At 41.1% G+C, this 20,841-nt stretch overlaps 1 protein-coding gene across 1 annotated transcript; it reads left to right on the top strand.

The window, feature by feature from the left end:
* The first annotated feature begins 556 nt into the window (after nucleotides 1-556).
* On the top strand, nucleotides 557-19,352 carry kera (keratocan). Its single transcript, XM_060903720.1, has 3 exons — nucleotides 557-677; nucleotides 17,800-18,674; nucleotides 18,873-19,352. The coding sequence occupies exons 1-3, from the start codon at nucleotides 661-663 to the stop codon at nucleotides 19,040-19,042; spliced, it is 1,062 nt and encodes a 353-aa protein (XP_060759703.1). The 5' UTR covers nucleotides 557-660; the 3' UTR covers nucleotides 19,043-19,352.
* The last annotated feature ends 1,489 nt before the right edge of the window (nucleotides 19,353-20,841 follow it).

Below are 20,841 nucleotides of genomic sequence, written 5' to 3'. Positions count from 1 at the left end.
ATATTCATTCCTGAACCTGTTGCCCAGGTGAGTGAGTTCGGATAAGACGAGTGAAAAGGTGTCAGCTTGCTCTCGAAGCCCCTAGCTCATTTTTACCTTTCATGTCGCATATTTCAGTCGAACATGTCTGTGCAAAATCTGTAACCCTCTGTAACTCAGGCACTCATGGACAAACTGATGGATTTGCCCTCTGGGTGGTTGGGTGAAATGGAGCATTCAAAATGTGAAAGCAGTACAGCAGAGTAAGCAACTTGTGCGTGTGAGCGATCTCATCCCCATTCTCCTCCCAGCTCCGCTATCACACTGTTCCTCCTGCACCTTCTACCTTTAAGAAAACAAGAAGGAGAAAGGTAAAAAAAAAAATACTCGGCTGGCAAAAAAGTAGCCAGCACATGCCCCAAATTACACGCAAACACTTATACACACACTCACACACCCCTTTTTTTTTTGAGCTCAAGCAGCTGTCATGGGTATAGCCTTGGGGGAATAGCACTACAAACAATACAGATCTAATAAGGGACAGAGAGACACTGGGACGACACGGCGAGACGTTCACAAAGACCAGAGAGGACCAGGACGAAGGAGAAGGTCATCAGGAACAGAGAACCAGGAGAACAAAGTTCCCATAAACCTCCACCTGTCCATGTCCAGCTCATCTCTATGTCTGAAAAAAACAGGTAATGTTTCATCTTGGTTTTATTATTTGAGGTTAATTTCAGTTGATGGCTTTGGAGACGTACCAAGAATGCTGCAAACTGTGCTTGATGATAATGTCTGAAACACCTGCTGATTTCTTAGGAATTTATCTCAAACTGAAGGAGAATTTTGAGCCGAGTAAGAACCTGCTTACGCTAGTGTTCAGTGTTAGACTTTCACTCTCAGATGTTATGTATATGAATTTTTTTCTCTTCTCAAGTTTTTTTGTTTGTTTGCTTGTTTATTTTTTAATCAAGTGGTGCAATGGGATGTGGGATTATTATAAATAATAAAAAGTCAATATGTTTCATTTTGAACAGGTTTGAAGCTAAAGATATTTTTCTTAGCTTATTAAAGAAAACTAAGAGATGTTGGGTTTCACCACAGCTGTCTGAAAGAACTGAACCCAAAAGCTGAGCTAGCACAGAACCACGTGTTATTAACATAACTGGCGGAGGAACAATACACAGTCCAGGAAATGAATCTGAATGGGTTTTTGGAGCATGTGGTTCCTTTAGAAACTGTACATGCAAAAGTTAACACATGCTTCCACAGATGTTTGTAAGATGTATTCTACCTTACCTTGCAATACTTCATAAATGTGTAATATTTTATTTTATTTTATTTTATTTTATAATGTGACTCTCTCTGTGCAATAATTTATATGTGCAATGAGCAATACCTCACTCCATAATGTGTAACACAACACATACACCTCAGGACTGTTCACCTTACCCCCCGACACACTCCCCCCCCCCCTCTCTCTCTCCACGCTGTTTTGCACTGTTATTGGAGATGCTTTAATCTCATTGTACATGTGTATAGTGACAATAAAGGCATTCTATTCTATTCTATTCTATTCTATTCTATTCTATATTTCTTATTAGCATTCTGAAAACATGAGAAAGGCCTGAATTTGCACTTTTTTAATGCGTTGAGAAATATCATTTGTAAATATAAAATTATAGACGTGTGCCTTGGTAATGCTTCATGGCAGTAATTTGATGTCCTCATGCTGATTTTTTTAAACCATGTTTAGTCCATTAATTATATCATTTTTTAAAAAATAATTTGATCTTTTCATGTTTCCAGGTCCATATAACCAACTCGTTTTATTCCGTAAAGGCGTGTAAATCTTTTTGAGTATTCTATTCCTTCCACATCTCCAGTGGAGCACGTGGTAAGCCCTGACACACATGGTGCAGAGACATCTGATCTCTACGAGTATTACTCTAAACAGATGTGGGTTATACTGCGGACTCAAATCCAACTGTTCTTCCAGAACTATGTGCTTGAATTTGTTCAGTATCAGTTCAGAATCTTGTGTGAATACAACACAGACTGATCAAATAAAGACCTGAAATACTGTAATACACAGATCATTGAAAATCTGGAGCAAACTCTTTGAGACATAACTAAAGACAACGTTACCACAGAAGCACGGCAGAGCACCAAGCGGGATCATTTCACAGCACTGTTGCATTCTTCATGCTGTTAGGACAGAACATTTTGATTAATTTTGTATTACAACAGTGTTAACAATGGTGAAGCTGCAAATCACTGGTCTGAATTAATGCACTCATTCTAATATATGGCTTTACCCAGAGATGAACTGTGACTATTAGAGCTGGCACTTGAGCTCAGCCAAAACTTAACCAGACACACCAAAACAGCAACAGGGTAAAGGATTTTGTAAGGGATTAGCGTCAGGCTGACAGGTCGCTCCGTTGTGTGTAGCTGTCGATGTTGATTTTAAAAGTAACTCAGTAAATTACACAGGGAAATGAATCCTTAAGTCTGAGTGAAAAATACTGTAGCGAGCGTGCAGCGTGGAAGAAGAGTCTGGAGACAGAAATCTTAGTTTCTCAGTCGTTAGCCTGTGCTATTTGCGCTTGATAGCACTGACTGCTTTATTAGCATTTGCTAACGCTACTGATGAATGCTACACCAGCTGGAAGGTGACTTCACTGCTGCGCTGATGGTGCCGGCTCGCGGTTAAAGGAACAGTCCACCGTACTTCCATAATGAAATATGCTCTTATCTGAATTGAGACAAGCTGCTCTGTACCTCTCCGAGCTTTGCGTGACCTCCCAGTCAGTCAGACGCGCTGTCACTCCTGTTAGCAATGTAGCTAGGCTCAGCATGGCCAATGGTATTTTTTGGGGCTGTAGTTAGATGCGACCAAACTCTTCCGCGTTTTTCCTGTTTACATAGGTTTATATGACCAGTGATATGAAACAAGTTCAGTTACACAAATTGAAACGTGGCGATTTTCTATGCTATGGAAAGTGCGCACTATAATGACAGGCGTACTAACACCTTCTGCGCGCTTCGGCAGCGCATTGATACGGAGCTCAGATATCAATGCGCTGTCGAAGCGCGCAGAAGGTGTTAGTACGCCTGTCATTATAGTGCGCACTTTCCATAGCATAGAAAATCGCCACGTTTCAATTTGTGTAACTGAACTTGTTTCATATCACTGGTCATATAAACCTATGTAAACAGGAAAAACGCGGAAGAGTTTGGTCGCATCTAACTACAGCCCCAAAAAATACCATTGGCCATGCTAAGCCTAACTACATTGCTAACAGGAGTGACAGCGCGTCTGACTGCGTCTGACTGACTGGGAGGTCGCGCAAAGCTCGGAGAGGTACGGAGCAGCTCGTCTCAATTCAGATAAGAGCATATTTCATTATGGAAGTACGGTGGACTGTTCCTTTAAGCTCACATTGGCCTTCGAGAAGGCTGAGTGCAATAAATTTTTGGTCCCACCCACTATAAATCAAAATCTGATTGGTTAATTCATCTGTCACTTCCTACATAAACATACACTGCCATGGCCTTCTGTCCCAGCAATGAAGTCCTAACCAATGAGTGAGCAGCTCTAAACTCTTCTCAGCCTAGAGACAACAAACAAAACAATCTCATTGGATAATTCGATTTTAATGTTTTCAGGACAGTAACTCTTTCACTTCTGAAGCACATTTGATAGAAAATGAGGCCAAATTAGAATTAGAAGAGAATAATTATCATGAAATTATGAAAGAATGAAATAAATTAAATATAACATTTGAAATGTTGATATGTTTGGGCTTCTCTGAAGGACTAGAAGGCCCTGATGGTTCCCCTCTGGCTTTACCACTGAGAAATTGCTGACACTGGAGACTCCTTCCATAAACATCTCCTTACAGAAAACCTATCAGTACCTTATCAGTATATTTCTATTTCAATTAGAATTATGATTAAGTCACTGCTAAGTAGCTGCTACCATAGAAACTAATCAACACCTTATTACCAATCAGAATCAAGAACTCAACCCTGTTTTGCCTTTAAAATGTAATTTCATTTAGGGTCACCCTTCCAGAAGTCTCTTTGATCATTATCCTGTCTTTATAATGTTAGGAATTTTAAGCCTTTATTCGTCACACGTTGCTGGTACCACTGGGTTACATTGCTACCAGTAGCAAAGTCCATCTGGACTCTGACCTGACATCATCATATCGTATCATATTTGTCACTTGTACATTAGAGCACAGTGAAACTCTTTCTATCTGAAGCACCCAGAACAGGAGCAGTTGGGGGTTAGGTGCCTTGCTCAAGGCAAGGCACTTCAGCCATGGATGTAGAGGGAGGGTAAAGTGCTGTCCTTTCACTCCCCCTCTCATTTATCCCCCCAGGAATCGAACCAGCAACCTTTTGATCTGTGGTTGGTTGAAGAGAGCAACTGGACTTGCTTGAAGATTCTTGAAAACGTTTCACCTCTCATCCTAAAGGCATCCTAAAGGCATTGGATGCCTTTAGGATGAGAGGCAAAACATTTTCAAGAATCTTCAAGCAAGTCCAGTTGCTCTCTTCAACCAACCACAGATTACTATGTACCTGGATAACTGAGATTTGTCACAGATATGTTTCTACAGCAACCTTTTGGTCCCAAAGCTGCTTCTCTTACCTTTAGACCATGGCTAAAGGCCACGGTTTCTCCCGTGTTTTTAATGTAGCTCCTTCAACAAAAAGTCAGTACGTCATACCCAGTGAATTTGGATTGCAATCTTAATTTCTTCTCAATAGCTGTTACTCTAACATGCAGGAGGATGACGAGGCAGGACACATCAGTGGACTGTTTATTAAGGTTAATCCATGAATCTTAGTCATCATTCTTATTATAGGGCAAAACACAAGCAGGCAACACTTAAGTCAAGTCAAGTTTATTTGTATAGCACTTTTAACAACAGACATTGTTGCAAAGCAGCTTTACAGAAAATTAAAGACTAAACATGAGCTAATTTTATCTCTAATAAATTTATTTTTCCCTGATGAACAAACCTGTGGTGATGGTGACAAGGAAAAACTCCCTCAGATGACATGAGGAAGAAACCTCGAGAGGAACCAGACTCAAAAGGGAACCCACCCTCATCTGGCTGATAACAGATAGTGTGATTTTAAATAACTCGCTTCTATAACTGTGTCCTATATACAGTAGTCACAAAGTATAACTGTGTAACCAGGAAATTAATTATAGTTTTAGAATGAAGTCTATTTTGAAGTTATCAACTGTTCATTGATGGAGACTTGAGTACAAAACTGTTCATGACAACTGCAGTCCTAAAGTTATCATAGTGACTGTAGTCCTCAGCCATAAAAGCATTACTGTAAGTGTCCAGAGCGTCTTCCAAGTGCGACTTTTGACTGTCCATATGGGGCCATCCTCCACAGGAGCAATGTGGTGAGACTCCAGCCAGAAGTAGGGCATCAGGATGGATCAGGCGAGTCTGAGGAGCAGAAGAGGTCAGCATCACCGGTGTCTCAGGATCGACATGTAACTTGACAGAGAGCGACAGACAGAGGGAGAGATGGGGGCACAGGTTGTTAGGTCTGCCCAGTGTCACCTAATGGTTAAGAACGGTACACATTTTGCACTGAGTGCAACCAGGGACTCCGGCAAGACTAACTATGACAGCATAACTAAAAAGGAGAGCCAGAAGGTAACACAGACATGAGGGAGCCCTGGGACATAAAGCAGCCTTTTGGCTGACTCCACCATCAACAAATCCAACATTTACATTAACAGTTACATTTATGACATATGGCACACGCCCTTAAACAGAAAGATTTTAAAATCTTTAAAGAGTGACAGAAGTACTTTAAAGTATCTATCAATAAAAACACAATACAAGTTTTTTTTTTTTTAAATAAAGTGGTTATTTAAGTGCTTCATGAAGAGGTAGGCATTTAGTTATCACTTGAAGACAGCCTATGACTCAGCTGTTTGGACATCTAGGAGATATTCATTCCCTCACCTAGGCTCCAGACCTGCATGTACATTGATGCATGCCTTCTTTGTACCCTAAGAGATGGTGTGCCCAACCAAGCAGTGCTTGAGAACTGGAGGGAGCATAGTGCAGTGCGGGGTGTGATAAGTGCTTTAAGGTAGATGAGCACTGAACTGTTTTGGCTTTGTAGGCAGGCATCAGTGTTTGAAAGTTGATGCAAGAAGCTCCAGGAAGTCAGTGGATGGAACATAAAAATGAGGTGGTGTGGGAGAACTTGTGGAGATTGAAAACAAGTCATGCAGCTGCATTCAGGTTCAGGTGCAAAAGTCGATTGGCACGCAGAGACAGATCTATCAGGATTGAGTTGAAGTAGTTGACCATCAAAATGACAAAGGAATGAGTAAGCACCTGAGTGACCTCTGTGGATAGAAATGGACAGGCATGTGACAGTTTAGCAATATTCAGTGAGAAAGAAAGTTGATTGTCCATGGTTACCCCAGGGGTGTGTGCAGTGAGAAATGGTGAGCTCTGAGCATTGTCCAAGGAGATAGCCAGGGTTATATAGCAGCTCAGTTTTGCCACAATTAAGCTTCAGTTGATGAGCTGCGATCCATAATGAGATGTCTCCCAGACATGCTGAGATCTGTGCAGAAACATGTGTGTCTGTAGGAGGAAAAAGAGAATGAGTCGAATGTCATCAGCATAGCAGTGGTATGAAAACCCATGTGAGGATATGACCTCACCAGGTGAGTGAGTCTTGAAGGAGAACAGAAGAGGACCAAGCATTTACCCTTGTTGGACACCAGTGGAGAGTCTGCATGGAGCAGATGTCCATGGTAATTGATATGACCATCCCTCCAGGTAGGAAGCAAACCATTGCCATGCCATGCTGCAAATTCCAATAACTCATGAGGATGGACAAAAGAGTCTCTTGGTTGACTGTGTTGAATGCTGCTGAAAGGCTGAGGAGGATGAGGACTGATGATAGTTTGGCTGATCTTGTGGCATGAAAGGTTCTCAGTGATATCCACAAGGGCAGGTTCTGTGGTGTGTGCCATGTTGAAGCCAGAGTGGTTAGGATCTTGGAGGTTATTCTTGGTACAACAGAGAGACAGTTGATCGTAGACAATACATTTGAGGATTTTAGAAAGAAAAGAGAGAAGAAGTGATATTGGTTGGTGGTTGCTGATGTTTGATGTATTCAGAGTGGTTTTCTTCAAGATGGGAATCACCCTTGCTGTCTTGGATTCAGTGGGCACATGACCAGTTGTTATGGAGTCATTAATGATTGTAGAGATGAAGGGGAGGTGGCCTTGTGAGATGGTCTAGACTCTAGAGTAATGTGGAAGGGATCAGATCCAGCAGGCAGACGGTGGGACTGCAGGACAAGATAACTTGCAGGATCTTTTTTTTGTTGATGGGGAGAAAAATGTCAGAGAAAGAGAATAGGAATCCTGCCATCAAAGAAAGTGACAAAGTCATCAGCAGTCAGAGAGGATGGTGAAGGAGGAGGCAGCGTTTTAAGAAAAAAAGAAAAGCCATACCAGCAAAATAGTAAAAGTTTGACAGAAAATAAGACATATCTGTAAACATGTTAAGTATATAGTTATGTTTGGTATGTCTGTTGATGTTATCTAGCATCACTTTGCTCTGCCTTACTCTATTCTTTTGTTGTTTTGCTAGGTTTTTTTTCCCTTTTACTGTAGTAATTTTCTTTGGTAGTGTTTAATAAAGATGGTCTGCACTTGCATCTGCATCTCCCACCTTAGATATATTATAACTTTTCAGACTAAGGCAGACTATTCAACATCTTCACAGCAGTATGGAGAAAGTATCTATCAAGTTGATGGGTCCTGGCCCTTGGAAAGGACAGAGCATGCTGGGGTGTCAAGACACTCCCCTAGTCGTTTGACAGAAGGTATATGGAGTGCAAGCAATGCCTTCAAGTCTAGGGGCAATGGTCTAAGAGCAAAAACAGAAGCTCTTGATCTTTTTTCCTCACTCACCATTTTCTAGGGATGTTCAGTGAGAAATCCAACAAATAGTTGAGATAGTAAACATTGGATGTCAAGTTACAGAATACAAATTAATCATGTTAGAAATTCAGCTCAGCTAGTTGACAATTTACAACATTAGTTAGTCAGTGATCTACAAGCATGATGGTGGTATGAGCATGAAATTGGAGCTTTGGAAGCTGATCTGAACAGAATGTACAGATGTGGAGGTGAGATAGCTGGACAGACTGAAGGACTAAGGGCTGAAGTATGCTTCCACAGACATGGCTTCACACAACGCAGACACAAATGTTCACATGGGTGTCTCCAAAGTACACTTGATTTTGTGGACGTGTCAGCGCACAAGCTGAATGCATTTCACTACTACTACTGGATCTGTGTATTACTGCGCACTCAGTTTCATGCATGCGCAGTCAACATGCACAAGTCCACATGGACACAAATTTACCGCTGTTGGGGAAATACATTTTTACCTTAAAGTGCTGCTCTAACACTCCCTTTTGGTAAAGATCAAGCAAGAGGTCTAGTGCCACTATAAGCAGGTAGTTGAACAGCATTGTGTGTAATATAGGAAACTCTTAAGCAATGTGAAAATAAAACGGCTACTTATAAAGATTAATATGCTAGTTTTCCTTTAAAAGTTTCTGCAGCCTGTTTCAGTAGTAAATCAGTTTGAAGTTGTGTTTAAGCTTCACTCACAACCCGCCGTAAGTGTTTTGGACACGCACAGGTCGCAGGGTTTGGTAGCTCGCAGCTGTGCTGCAGGGTCGCGGTGAACCCGGGGGAAAGTTTGGGGGAGGATTACAGGCAAAGTACTTGTCAAGTACAGGTTGCACACCTGACTTCCTCGAGGCGTGGGAAAAATTGCGCCGTTAGCACATGGAAAGCATATATCTGATGCATGTGATCAGTGCATGTTCAGTGAGTGTGGAGTGTGTGAGACTTGCATTTTACCAGTTTCCTGCACTACGAGTTTGGGCCGCACTTGTAAAGCGTGTGTGATGCATGTGATTAGCACGTTACAATCACTCATACAGTGGTGCTTGAAAGTTTGTGAACCATTTAGAATTTTCAATATTTCTGCATAAATATGACCTAAAACGTCATCAGATTTTCACACAAGTCCTAAAAGTAGATAAAGAGAACCCAGTTAAACAAATGAGACAAAAATATTATACTTGGTCATTTATTTATTGAGGAAAATGATCCAATATTACATATCTGTGAGTGGCAAAAGTATGTGAACCTTTGCTTTCAGTATCTGGTGTGACCCCCTTGTGCAGCAATAACTGCAACTAAACGTTTGCGGTAACCGTTGATCAGTCCTGCACACCGGCTTGGAGGAATTTTAGCCCATTCCTCCGTACAGAACAGCTTCAACTCTGGGATGTTGGTGGGTTTCCTCACATGAACTGCTCGCTTCAGGTCCTTCCACAACATTTCCATTGGATTAAGGTCAGGACTTTGACTTGGCCATTCCAAAACATTCACTTTATTCTTCTTAGAATAAAGTTAGGTAGAAAGACTTGTGTGCTTAGGGTCGTTGTCTTGCTGCATGACCCACCTTCTCTTGAGATTCAGTTCATGGACAGATGTCCTGACATTTTCCTTTAGAATTCGCTGGTATAATTCAGAATTCATTGTTCCATCAAGGATGGCAAGCCATCCTGGCCCAGATGCAGCAAAACAGGCCCAAACCATGATACTGCCACCACCATGTTTCACAGATGGGATAAGGTTCTTATGCTGGAATGCAGTGTTTTCCTTTCTCCAAACATAACGCTTCTTATTTAAACCAAAAAGTTCTATTTTGATCTCATCCGTCCACAAAACATTTTTTCCAATAGCCTTCTGGCTTGTCCACGTGAGCTTTAGCAAACTGCAGATGAGCAGCAATGTTCTTTTTGGAGAGCAGTGGCTTTCTCCTTGCAACCCTGCCATGCACACCATTGTTGTTCAGTGTTCTCCTGATGGTGGACTCATGAACATTAACATTAGCCAATGTGAGAGAGGCCTTCAGTTGCGTAGAAGTTACCCCAGGGTCCTTTGTGACCTCGCCAACTATTACACACCTTGCTCTTGGAGTGATCTTTGTTGGTCGACCACTCCTGGGGAGGGTAACAATGGTCTTGAATTTCCTCCATTTGTACACAATCTGTCTGACTGTGGATTGGTGGAGTCCAAACTCTTTAGAGATGGTTTTGTAACCTTTTCCAGCCTGATGAGCATCAACAACGCTTTTTCTGAGGTCCTCAGAAATCTCCTTTGTTTGTGCCATGATACACTTCCACAAACCTGTGTTGTGAAGATCAGACTTTGATAGATCCCTGTTCTTTAAATAAAACAGGGTGCCCACTCACACCTGATTGTCATCCCATTGATTGAAAACACCTGACTCTAATTTCACCTTCAAATTAACTGCTAATCCTAGATGTTCACATACTTTTGCTACTCACAGATATGTAATATTGGATCGTTTCCCTGAATAAATAAATGACCAAGTATAATATTTTTGTCTCATTTATTTAACTGGGTTCTCTTTATCTACTTTTAGGACTTGTGTGAAAATCTGATGATGTTTTAAGTCATATTTATGCAGAAATATCGAAAATTCTAAAGGGTTCACAAACTTTCAAGCACCACTGTAACTTGCGTGTGATGCAAGCCAGGAGTGGGTATAATGGTGCGTTCATGTGCTCTGGGAATTATGGTAAATACCAAACGCCGACATGGAAAGCACACATGAACGCCCCCTCTTGTGGTATTTTCCACTGGGCAACTCGTAGAAAATTTTGATACACGAGTTGGAGATGAGATGAACTTTAACCTTTTCAACATGGCGGCGAGCGGTACAAGACTAGCTTATGAACCAAGAAAGAAGTGGTTTTCACCTACGGAAAGCTGACTCTCACCTTTTAAACGAGTCATGTTATGTATATTATATTATTATAATATGTATATTATAGCCTAATACAAAATATTCTGTGGCTGTCCAAAGAACGGCAACAATGATCTAGATACTGGCTACTCTCATTGTGGCTACAGCCAAATTTCCAAAAACTGCGTGGCATTCAATGTGTTAAGAAAATCTCTACTTGTCATGATGAGGAAATATTCAGCATTATTTACCTTTTGACTTTTGATAACTCATATTCCTGCTGCAGCTGATGAACAAAGCAATCTATAATTGTTTTAGCCAAATAAATAACAGGCCTGATTCTGATTCTGGTCCACCATCTTTAATTTGTCAACAACAACAAAAGCATGTGAACACAACACACTGGTAAATACCACTTCCCAACTGGAAAATATCATCTTCCCATAGCACATGAACGCAGCATAAAACCAGCGTGTCTGCAGCATTCTGCATCTGTCTTTCGGCTGAAGAACATTGGATATTTTGTGGGAAAAATTAAAACATTTTCAGTTTAAAGTTTAGAAAATGAGACCCAAGAAGAAGCGAGCAAAAGTGAAGTAACCCAGCCTGAAACAGCAGAGGGGGAGGAGGAGGAAGAGCTTGATGATGATGGTGGCAGCACCGGCGAGCCCTGCACGGACAGGGAGAAGTTTGCCTTCAAGCCGGCAGAAGGCACAGCAGCCCGCCAGAGGGATTTCCACAGGTAAATACACATGCTTTAAACATTCATTTCAGTATCTATATGCTTATGTAATTAATATTATATATGCTGATTTTCATGTACCGTATGTTTCAGCTAACGACGCCCAGAAGTGAGGACACTGCAATCCCATCATCGCTGCCAGGCCATTGTGCCATGCTCAGTGATGAGGACAAGGACATCCCGACACCCCGTCCCACCACTCAGCAGGAGCAGGACAGCAGCTCGGAGTCAGAGTGTGTTTCAGTGCTCAAACTGTTGGGCTATTTAGTTGGGATTTTTTACAGTGTAATAAAATGCGTTATTCCCTTATACTCATGCTTTATTATTTGGCGTTTGCATGGTAAATTAAACATATACTCAAATAAAAACAGCAAATGAGGTGGTCTTCTTCCCTTCTACAATGCTACACGTTACACGATCGGTTCCTTGGTTCCTCCCCAATATATATACCCAGAGTCTTGCCGCTCGTGTCGCGTGCGGGTCACGTGCGCCACACATAGGGGTAGAAAGTGAGATGTACTTCTGTCTTGTGTGCTGCACAAATAGCAAGTGTGGATGCTTGTGTAGTATTTCTGAGGCACGTCACTCAGACAATGACTGTGCATTACTCATGAGTCTTACTGTCATCATAAAGCCCCTACTAGCCACGCTGCTGACTCGGTTCAGGCGTACAAAAGGAATACAGGTCCCGTACATAGTGTATGCATTCTTGATTTGTTGCAAGACCCGTAGAATTTGCATGTTGCAGGACCAAAAGTCTCTACAGGCAGTCTGCGACCTTCTACGGCGCTGAACACACGCAAGTCTCAAGCACAGTTTTGCCAATTTTTTTTACCGTAGACCGCCCGTAGCAGCCCGTATGCCGGGTTGTGAGTGAGGCTTTAGCATCATCATACTTAGTACTATTGAGGTCAGGTGGAGCTGGTTCAGTCATTATTACCTGGTGTACAGAGCCTCTTGGAATCTGGAATTTTTATCATGACATGGCAATGGTTTGTTTCATACCTGGAGGGATGGTTATATCAAGTGACGTGGAGGGGATCCACAATTGCTTTATGCAGATTCTCCACTGGTATTCCACAAGACTCCATGCTTGGTCCACATTGATCTTGTCTTGCTCAAAGAAAAGAAGCCTGAACCTGAGAGGATGAGCTCCAATCTGGAAACTAGACAACAGACTCCAAGAATTTAAACCATTACCAGATGAGTCTATATATAATTCGTATCACATAAGTAGAGTGCAGTTTGTGGCTTGTCTGATCAAAGATTTTAGACATTGACAAATAACACCACTGTGTTTGCAATACAAGGCATCAATTGAAAAAGTAATAGATGTACACATGTATCCTTTGGTCCTATTCCAACAAACCACTCCGAGATGACATTTGCTTAGACTGGACAACCATGACTCATGACATTTTCCTCTGGTGATAAGAACTATCTGGCCCTACTCCACAGGAATGGCTTTAATCATAAAACTAAAGGAAACTTCAATGAATCCTTCAAATGTAGCTGTTTTTTGTAGCTGTTCAATGAATTAAGTATACAGTATTTGTTCATTCTTATTATGTTTCAGTTCCTATACTGCATTAGATATACAATAACTTTGAGGAAATGGTCTAAACATTTGTCTTAATTTCCTGTGAAAAGCTTACAAGTGATTTTGAAGGACAAATGAGCGAATTACTTCTAATTCTGTAAACATGACGTCAGGTTTCAAGCAATTTAATTTGACCCATATGATCTTGGGCTGAAGAAGACTAGTTCACTCAAGGGAATAAAAGAGGGCTCCTGACTTGTGCAGCAGAAAAGCATTCACCCTATTGTCTGGAAATCACAAATTAATTCACCACAGCCATTCTGGGTGGGAGTCCAAGAGAGCAAAATTGGTTGTGTTCTCCAAGTGGGTGGGAGGGATGGCTTATTTTTTTTCCCTCTCAATCACAGTGATGGCTGTGAGCATCAGGGCTATATGCATCTGTGAGCTCATGTGTGTGGAAGAGGGCAGATAGTGCCCTCCAAGTACTGACCTTTGATGTAGCCTGATGCAGTTGGCTTGTATCTGCCATATGACAGACAAGAGCCGGCTGGTAGGTAGGAATTGTCCAAGAACAAAAATTGGGGAGAAAATGGGGGGAAAGCCCTTCAAAAAATGAACTTAAGTTCCATGGCCTAAAGGTTAAAAAGACAGCTTTGGGACCAAAAGGTCACTGGTTCAGTTCTCTGGACCAGCAGGAATGGCTGAATTGCCCTTAAGCAAAGCTCCTAACCCCCATCTGCTGCTTTGGGTGTGTTGTATGTTGCGCTGGATAACAGCATCTGCTAAGTGCCTGTAATGTAATGTGTGTGTCTTATGTAGGTACATCTGGCATACTTTGATATTACATATTTATTTAAGCAGAACTGCAGAATGGTGTACTTTCAGGAAACTAACAGGGATGTGAGTGACAAATTTAAAAAAAAGAGGAAAATTTTTAGGCTCAACAGACGACCCCGAAGTTGTCGTGGGGAGGGTATGGGAGGGTGTGCCCTCCCATTGGTGGGGGTCTGGGGGGTCTCCCCCATGAAAATTTTTGTAAAAAGGACTTAAAATGGTGACATTTTAAGCACATAAAATGTAAAATTTCTAACATAATACACCTGCAGAAAGTCAAGTTTCAAGCTGGTGTTAGGTTTGGATGTATGCTCCACCAAAAAAATTTGGAATATTTTCAGACAATTTCATTAAAGTTCCTGCATTTGTGCAGTTAAATCCATCATATTTAAGTCTTTACAATTTTCTAACAGTAACTGGGTAGGACGGGCTTATTTTATTTTTATTTTATTTTGTTTTATTTTTCTGCTATGTGGGGGATAAAACAAGAAAAATTGGAATGGTTGGAGCAGACTCTGGTTTCAGAGGCATGACGCTAAATTACCAGTGTAAAAAAAAAAATGTTTATGGTGGGTCAATTTTTTTTGGTTCGGGCTGTAATGATTATGAGGAACAAGAATATAATTTTATGTGGCCTTACATAACTAGCAATAAAATTTAAACCCTGCCACCAGTTCATAGTACATGTACTTACTCTCTTCAATCAGACCTAACACCTGAAAAATTAATGGCTAAATAAAATTCCACACTTTCTGTGAAGTTTATACTTGCAATATAATTTCAGATTAAACCTAATCATTGTTCAAATGTATCTGTAAATATTAAATGTGCTAGTGATAAATTAGATTGGAATTATCACATTATTTTCAGAGAACTAAAAATTTCATTCAAAAAGTAACAGTGAAGGTAATGTTTTTAATACGTAGGATAAAACATTATTATTATTATTATTATTATTATTATTGATGCCTACCTGGCAATGCATAGTTAGTCTTCTGAATCTCAACTCGACTCCTGTGTTTTTCGCTTTTCACGTGTCCACTGAGAGTCACAAATCCACGCCGTCCGTAGTTCAGTTCACAGCAACACAATTTGCAACGTGCGATTCCTTTCTTGTTGAGTTTTTCAAAAACCAAACTAAAAACACTTCCATTGGGAGCTTTGCGCTCTAACCAGTCCCAACGCCACTTATTTTCAATGCCAGAATCTATTTTCGTGACATCGGACTTCACAGACAACGCCGCCATTTTCATTCATACTCGTAGCAGTGCATGTACAATAGCGACTCCTCTCCACACAGCGATAATGATCAGATCGCTGTGAGGAGCTTTCGTCACTTCCGCTTAGTAAAATCCGGAAAAGTTTCGCGCCAGACTTTACCGAATATTTTTTTTTTTTTTAATTTTAGAAAACGCGGAAAACGATTTTTTACGCGGAAAGGCAATTTGAAAAACGCGGATTTCCGCGGAAACGCGGAGATTTCACATCCGTGAACTAATTAATAGAGGGAGGATATAATAAGATATTTACATTTGGCATTTGGTCAAAATTACTTCCAAACCATTACAAAAAAGAAGTATAATGTGTCACAGAGTAATGCTGGTTCATACAAGTGCTACAGTGACCTACAAAATGGACTATTTGAAAGCAGGCATAGTGAAGCAAAAACAACAACAACAACAACAAAGTGTTTTCTCTAGACTGAGTATAGAGATCTTGCAGTCACGTGACCGGAAAGTACACAGCCGCCATCTTGTCGGTAAAAAACACCGCTGAATACTGCTGCACTCGTGTACAAAATGGATCAATTTCAACCAACGGACTACACGGCTGATTTTTCTAATGAACAGATAACTAGATATATGTCTAAAATAAACGATCTACAGATTAGTGACCCTATGGATATACTGAAATAAATACATGGCAAACCTGAGATGAAATGGTCACTGCACAGGCGCCAGTGATCGTTCTTTCCAGTCGGTTCCCATGCCTTGTTCTTGTTGTTTGCATCGGCCCGGCTGATAGCAGCAATCCACTTCGCACGCCTGTCAGGGTCCCGTGGCAGCCTATGAAACTTTCTTCCCGATTTCTGACCTCTCCTGTTGTGGCATTTATATGCCATACAACTCTCCAGCATTGTGGCACGGTAATATTTGAAGATTTGGGCAAAAAAAAAAAGAAAGTCAGTGTCGGTTAGACGGCGGAAATATGGCGTTTTACCGACAAGATGGTGTCTGCCTACAATCTGGAGTGGATGTGACGTCACATGCAAGTGCTCCATTGCTGAGGAAATCTGAGACACTCGGGATAGGATTCCCAAACTGAAGAGCACCAGAGACACCTTTTTCCCCCGAGCAGCACTCTATGCAAGCTGGTTTTTGTTGTTGCTGTTGTTGTTGTTGTTGTTGTTTTTACTGTTTCCTAGATATTGTCTGAAAAGGTAGATCTTTACACCTTTGTGGAAAATGGAGACACGGGACTGTTGATAGTGGAGATGTAGTCATTCCACCATTGAGATATAGTGAGATCTTTCCCTATGAGTCTACTGTATATAAATCTCAGACAAGGACTTGCTTGGCACCCTGAAGCTGAACACCTGACTTGGAGAGCATATGTGTAGTTTTGAGCCAAAGTATGTAGAAAATGTGGTGTACAACCTTTTCAGGCCTGAAAGGTAAAGACAAGTTTTGAATATGATTAGTACATATGGAGGGAGATCAGCAGAGAGCCCAGTATGTAGAACACTGATGTCTGGAAATACCTAAAGGTTGCAGGATAATTTGAGTTGTTTCTGTTGTTAGTCATGTTATGAAGATGAAATCTGAAGAGTCTGGTGATTAATGTAATGTATTCTTGTAATCAGGACTCAACACCAAGACTGACCAGCTGAACTTTGAGGGTGTATATGGTGGTTGAGTGGTCCAGCATCTGGAAGTATTTATCTGATAAGTAAATCAATCATTTTGTCAAGGTTTAGTTTCAGAGAAAGGGTTGTCTTGCAGGAAGATATGTCAGAAAGACAGCCTGAAATATCTTCTGTCAGGAGCCATAAGTGGATGGAGGAAAAATCATTTTATTTTATCCATATAGCAGTAATAAGAGGAGCTCTGTGATCTCATCCATGAGTCTAGGGATTTAGTATATGGGAAGAATAATAGTGGACCCAAAACTGACCCCTGCAAAACTCATAAGGCTACTGAAGTTGTGAGGTGATAAAACCAAACCTCTGCACATTATGTGGTCAGATGGATCTTGTGTGTATATAATAACCTATTGGGTGGCACAGTGGTGTAGTGGTTAGCACTGTCACCTCACAGCAAGAAGGTTCTGGGTTTGAACCTCATGGCTGACAGAGGCCTGTCTGTGTGGAGTTTGCATGTTCTCTCTGTGTCTGTGTGGGTTTCTGCCAGGTGCTCTGGTTTCCCCCATAGTCCAAAGACATACAGATTCGATAAAATACCCAGCCACTGGGTTTGTACAAGACAGTGCATACTTAGTGCTGGTCCCAAGCCTGGATAGAAGGCCCAATGTGAGATTAGCATGAGCTAAACTGGTCTATTAACCTTCTGAAAATAATAAAGTCATATGAACCTAGGGTAGATACTCTGTGCACCTAAAGAGCCTAAGAAATCATGTAGCAGTATATGATTCAAGAAATATTTAACGTTTTCTTGAAACAAGCAAGTTGTTTGCTTCTTTCTTTAAAAAAAAATCAGTGGGCAGTCAGCATTTATTGAGTTATTAAGTCAGTCATCCAAGACCAAAAGGTCTTCATATACTTTAACTAATGTGTTGAAATGAGTTGTCTATCTTTGTTTGAACAGGCTGAGGTTCAACATGGAGTCATTCCTCACTGCTTTTGCAGTCCTGCTACTAGCGGTCTCGATGGACTCTCAGGAAATGTCATATGAACACTTGCTGTCCCAACTCCTTGCATGCCCCAAAGAGTGCTACTGTCCTCCCAGCTTCCCCAATGCAGTCTACTGCAACAACAGAGGCCTGAAAAGAATCCCCAAAATCCCCCCTTTCACCTGGTATCTGTACCTACAGAACAACCTCATTGATGTACTTTCGGCAGATGCCTTCCATAACACTTCACAACTGAAGTGGGTCAACCTTAATCAGAACAAGATCTCAAACGAGGGTGTGGAGGAGAATGCCCTTCAAGCCATGTCCAATCTGCTGCACCTCCACATGGAGGAAAACAGGCTGACCTCCATTCCTTCCCCTCTTCCACCACATCTAGAGCAGCTACATCTCTCTAGAAACCAGATCTCAAAAATCCCAGCAGGTGTCTTTTCTGGGAAGAAACATCTCATGTTACTGAACCTGCAGGGTAACAAACTACAGGATGATGCAATTACTGAGGTCAACCTTCAAGGCCTCAGTGGGTTGGTTCAGATCAACTTGGCAAAGAACCAGCTGAACAGCATGCCTAAAGGCCTTCCCCGTTCCACTGTGCAACTTTACCTCGATGGCAACAATATTCAGAAGATCCCTGCAGAATATTTCAAAGAACTCCCCAAGATGGCCTTCCTAAGGCTGAATCACAACAAACTAGTTAATGGAGGGATCCCAAAGAATGTGTTCAACCTGTCTAGCATCCTGGACCTACAGCTTTCTTATAACCAGCTTACAGAGGTACCACTCATTTCTTCTGGCCTGCAGCATCTACACTTGGACCACAATAAAATTAAGAGTAAGTCAACAACTGCCTCTCTTTGGTATATCTTATCACCACAAGTTCTTCACACATTTTAAAAATGTTACTTATAAGAGTATACTACTCTCAAAGCTGCTCTTATGGAAAATTGACCAACACTTGAGTAATTGGAAAAGAAAGTTCGACAGCACTGTGGTATCGATCTGTATATATATGTATCTGTATTCATTGCAGGTGTGGACACCTCTGACATCTGCCCTATTTCAACTGACACTTTTGATTACTCCCTTGATGCAAGAGTCCCTCAACTCCGTTACCTCCGTCTCGATGGGAACGAAATCAAGTCCCCCATTCCCAGAGATCTGATGATCTGCTTTCGTCATCTCAGTTCTGTTGTCATATAAATGTAGGACTAGATGCCAACGTGTAATGGATTGACCAGAAATCCTTTTGTTTCTTCACAGTGTGGAATCATATTCTGTCCTGACGCTCTTGTATTTGTACACAGCAGACAGAAGACGTGTAGAGATGATTTTTGCTTCTGAAGTCACTTCATTATGACTTCATGGTACCTTCTTTGAGTTGTCCAAGATCACAGATGAGTAAACATGGTACAAGGGGAATAGTATTGTGAGCAATGTTGTTGGTCTGCATCTGTATCTATGGGTAATGAAATGGATGTTTATTTCCTTGGATCAACTTCTGTAATTTGATTTCAGCCGAGTATGTCTTTTCCTCAACATGATGATTTTTCTTTCATTATATAGTCAATTTATAATCATGATATAGTTAATGGACAGTCACTAAATCTCTGTGACTACATGAGTAGTTTGAGAGTTGACATTTTAGTAGGCTAGTGTATATCAGCAATTTAACCCATACAGGAAGTGGTCAGTATCTTTTTACTCACTTCCATTATTTCTGAGGTTCTTGGGGTGACATATAACCCATTAGTTGTATAGGATATTAATGCAAATACTGTACAACTGTGTTCATCTTTGGGTTTGGAAATGCTGTAGCCAAAATTGGTTGCAAATGGTGCTAAATAAACAAACTGTTGTTTTTAAAAGAATTTTGTCCTCATAGCATTTTATTCACTAATGTCATGTTTTGGGCAGCACAATGGTGCAGTGGTTAGCACTGTCACCTCATAGCAAGAAGGTTCCAGGTTTGAACCTCATGGCCAACAGGGGCCTTTCTGTGTGAAGTTTGCATGTTCTCCCCATATCTGTGTGGGTTTCCTCCCACATATCCAGTGTTTTTCCCAGCTTATCGCCCAAAGTCAGCAGGGATTGGCTCCAGATTCCCCTACAACCCTCCCTTGGCCTGAATTTAGTCCCAGTCTGGAGCAGAAACACCACAACTATAATCCCCACTATAATATCACTCAGTCCTGACACTCAGGGAAATAAACACATGCAACTTAGGAATAGTCATGGAAGTTTTTTTCCAAGTACATTCATAAAATATCTTACCTGCATTTATATGTTTACTTTATTAATGTACTATTGATATTTCACGGAAAATAATCACATATCCGTGAATGAAAGATCCGTGCTTTGTATTAGATTTTTTATTTTCCATGAATCCATATTCCGTGACTTCATGATGCGACAAGGATGTACAAAGATGCTCGGGGAAAAATAGCACGCGCTCAGACAACGTCACATGGAAACAGTGACCTGATTGGTCAGATGTTTTATCGGATCAGGTCCAGACCTGGAAAATCACTCCAGAAGCAATCTCACCGATACGGATAAACCCAGGCCTGGGCTATAGGGATCGTTATCGGTCTGGTGTGAGCACCGACCACATCAACTGCAGGGGACCCATTTATTTATAGTTATAGTTGTAGTTATCGTTATCTGTATTGCGGGACTGGACCTTAAGGCTGCAAAAGTCCGTTTGAAAGACATACTGGCAGTCATATTGTAACATTGAGGCTGGTGAAGCAGGACACCAGTGTGTAAATTCAGTGTGTACATTATTTGGGGAATTCCATGAATTATCATCAGAGTCTGGTGAAGCCAGACTCTGATGATACCTTCAGAAGAGTGTAGGTGAAGGTACAAGCAGATAAAACCAGGCAGGGAAATTCCATAACCATAATCAGGAACACAGAAATACATCAAAAACCCAAAAAGTCACACTACATACACTAGAACTAGGAAACAGGTAATAAGATAAGATAAGATAAGATAAG

The sequence above is a fragment of the Neoarius graeffei genome, chromosome 21, assembly GCF_027579695.1.
Source record: "Neoarius graeffei isolate fNeoGra1 chromosome 21, fNeoGra1.pri, whole genome shotgun sequence".
NCBI classification, from domain to species: Eukaryota; Metazoa; Chordata; class Actinopteri; order Siluriformes; family Ariidae; genus Neoarius; species Neoarius graeffei.
This window is presented reverse-complemented; position numbering and strand designations above follow the sequence as displayed.

Coding starts and splice junctions, on each gene's coding strand:
- kera (XM_060903720.1), top strand. Junction 18,675..18,872: donor GGACCACAATAAAATTAAGA/GTAAGTCAACAA, acceptor TATTCATTGCAG/GTGTGGACACCTCTGACATC.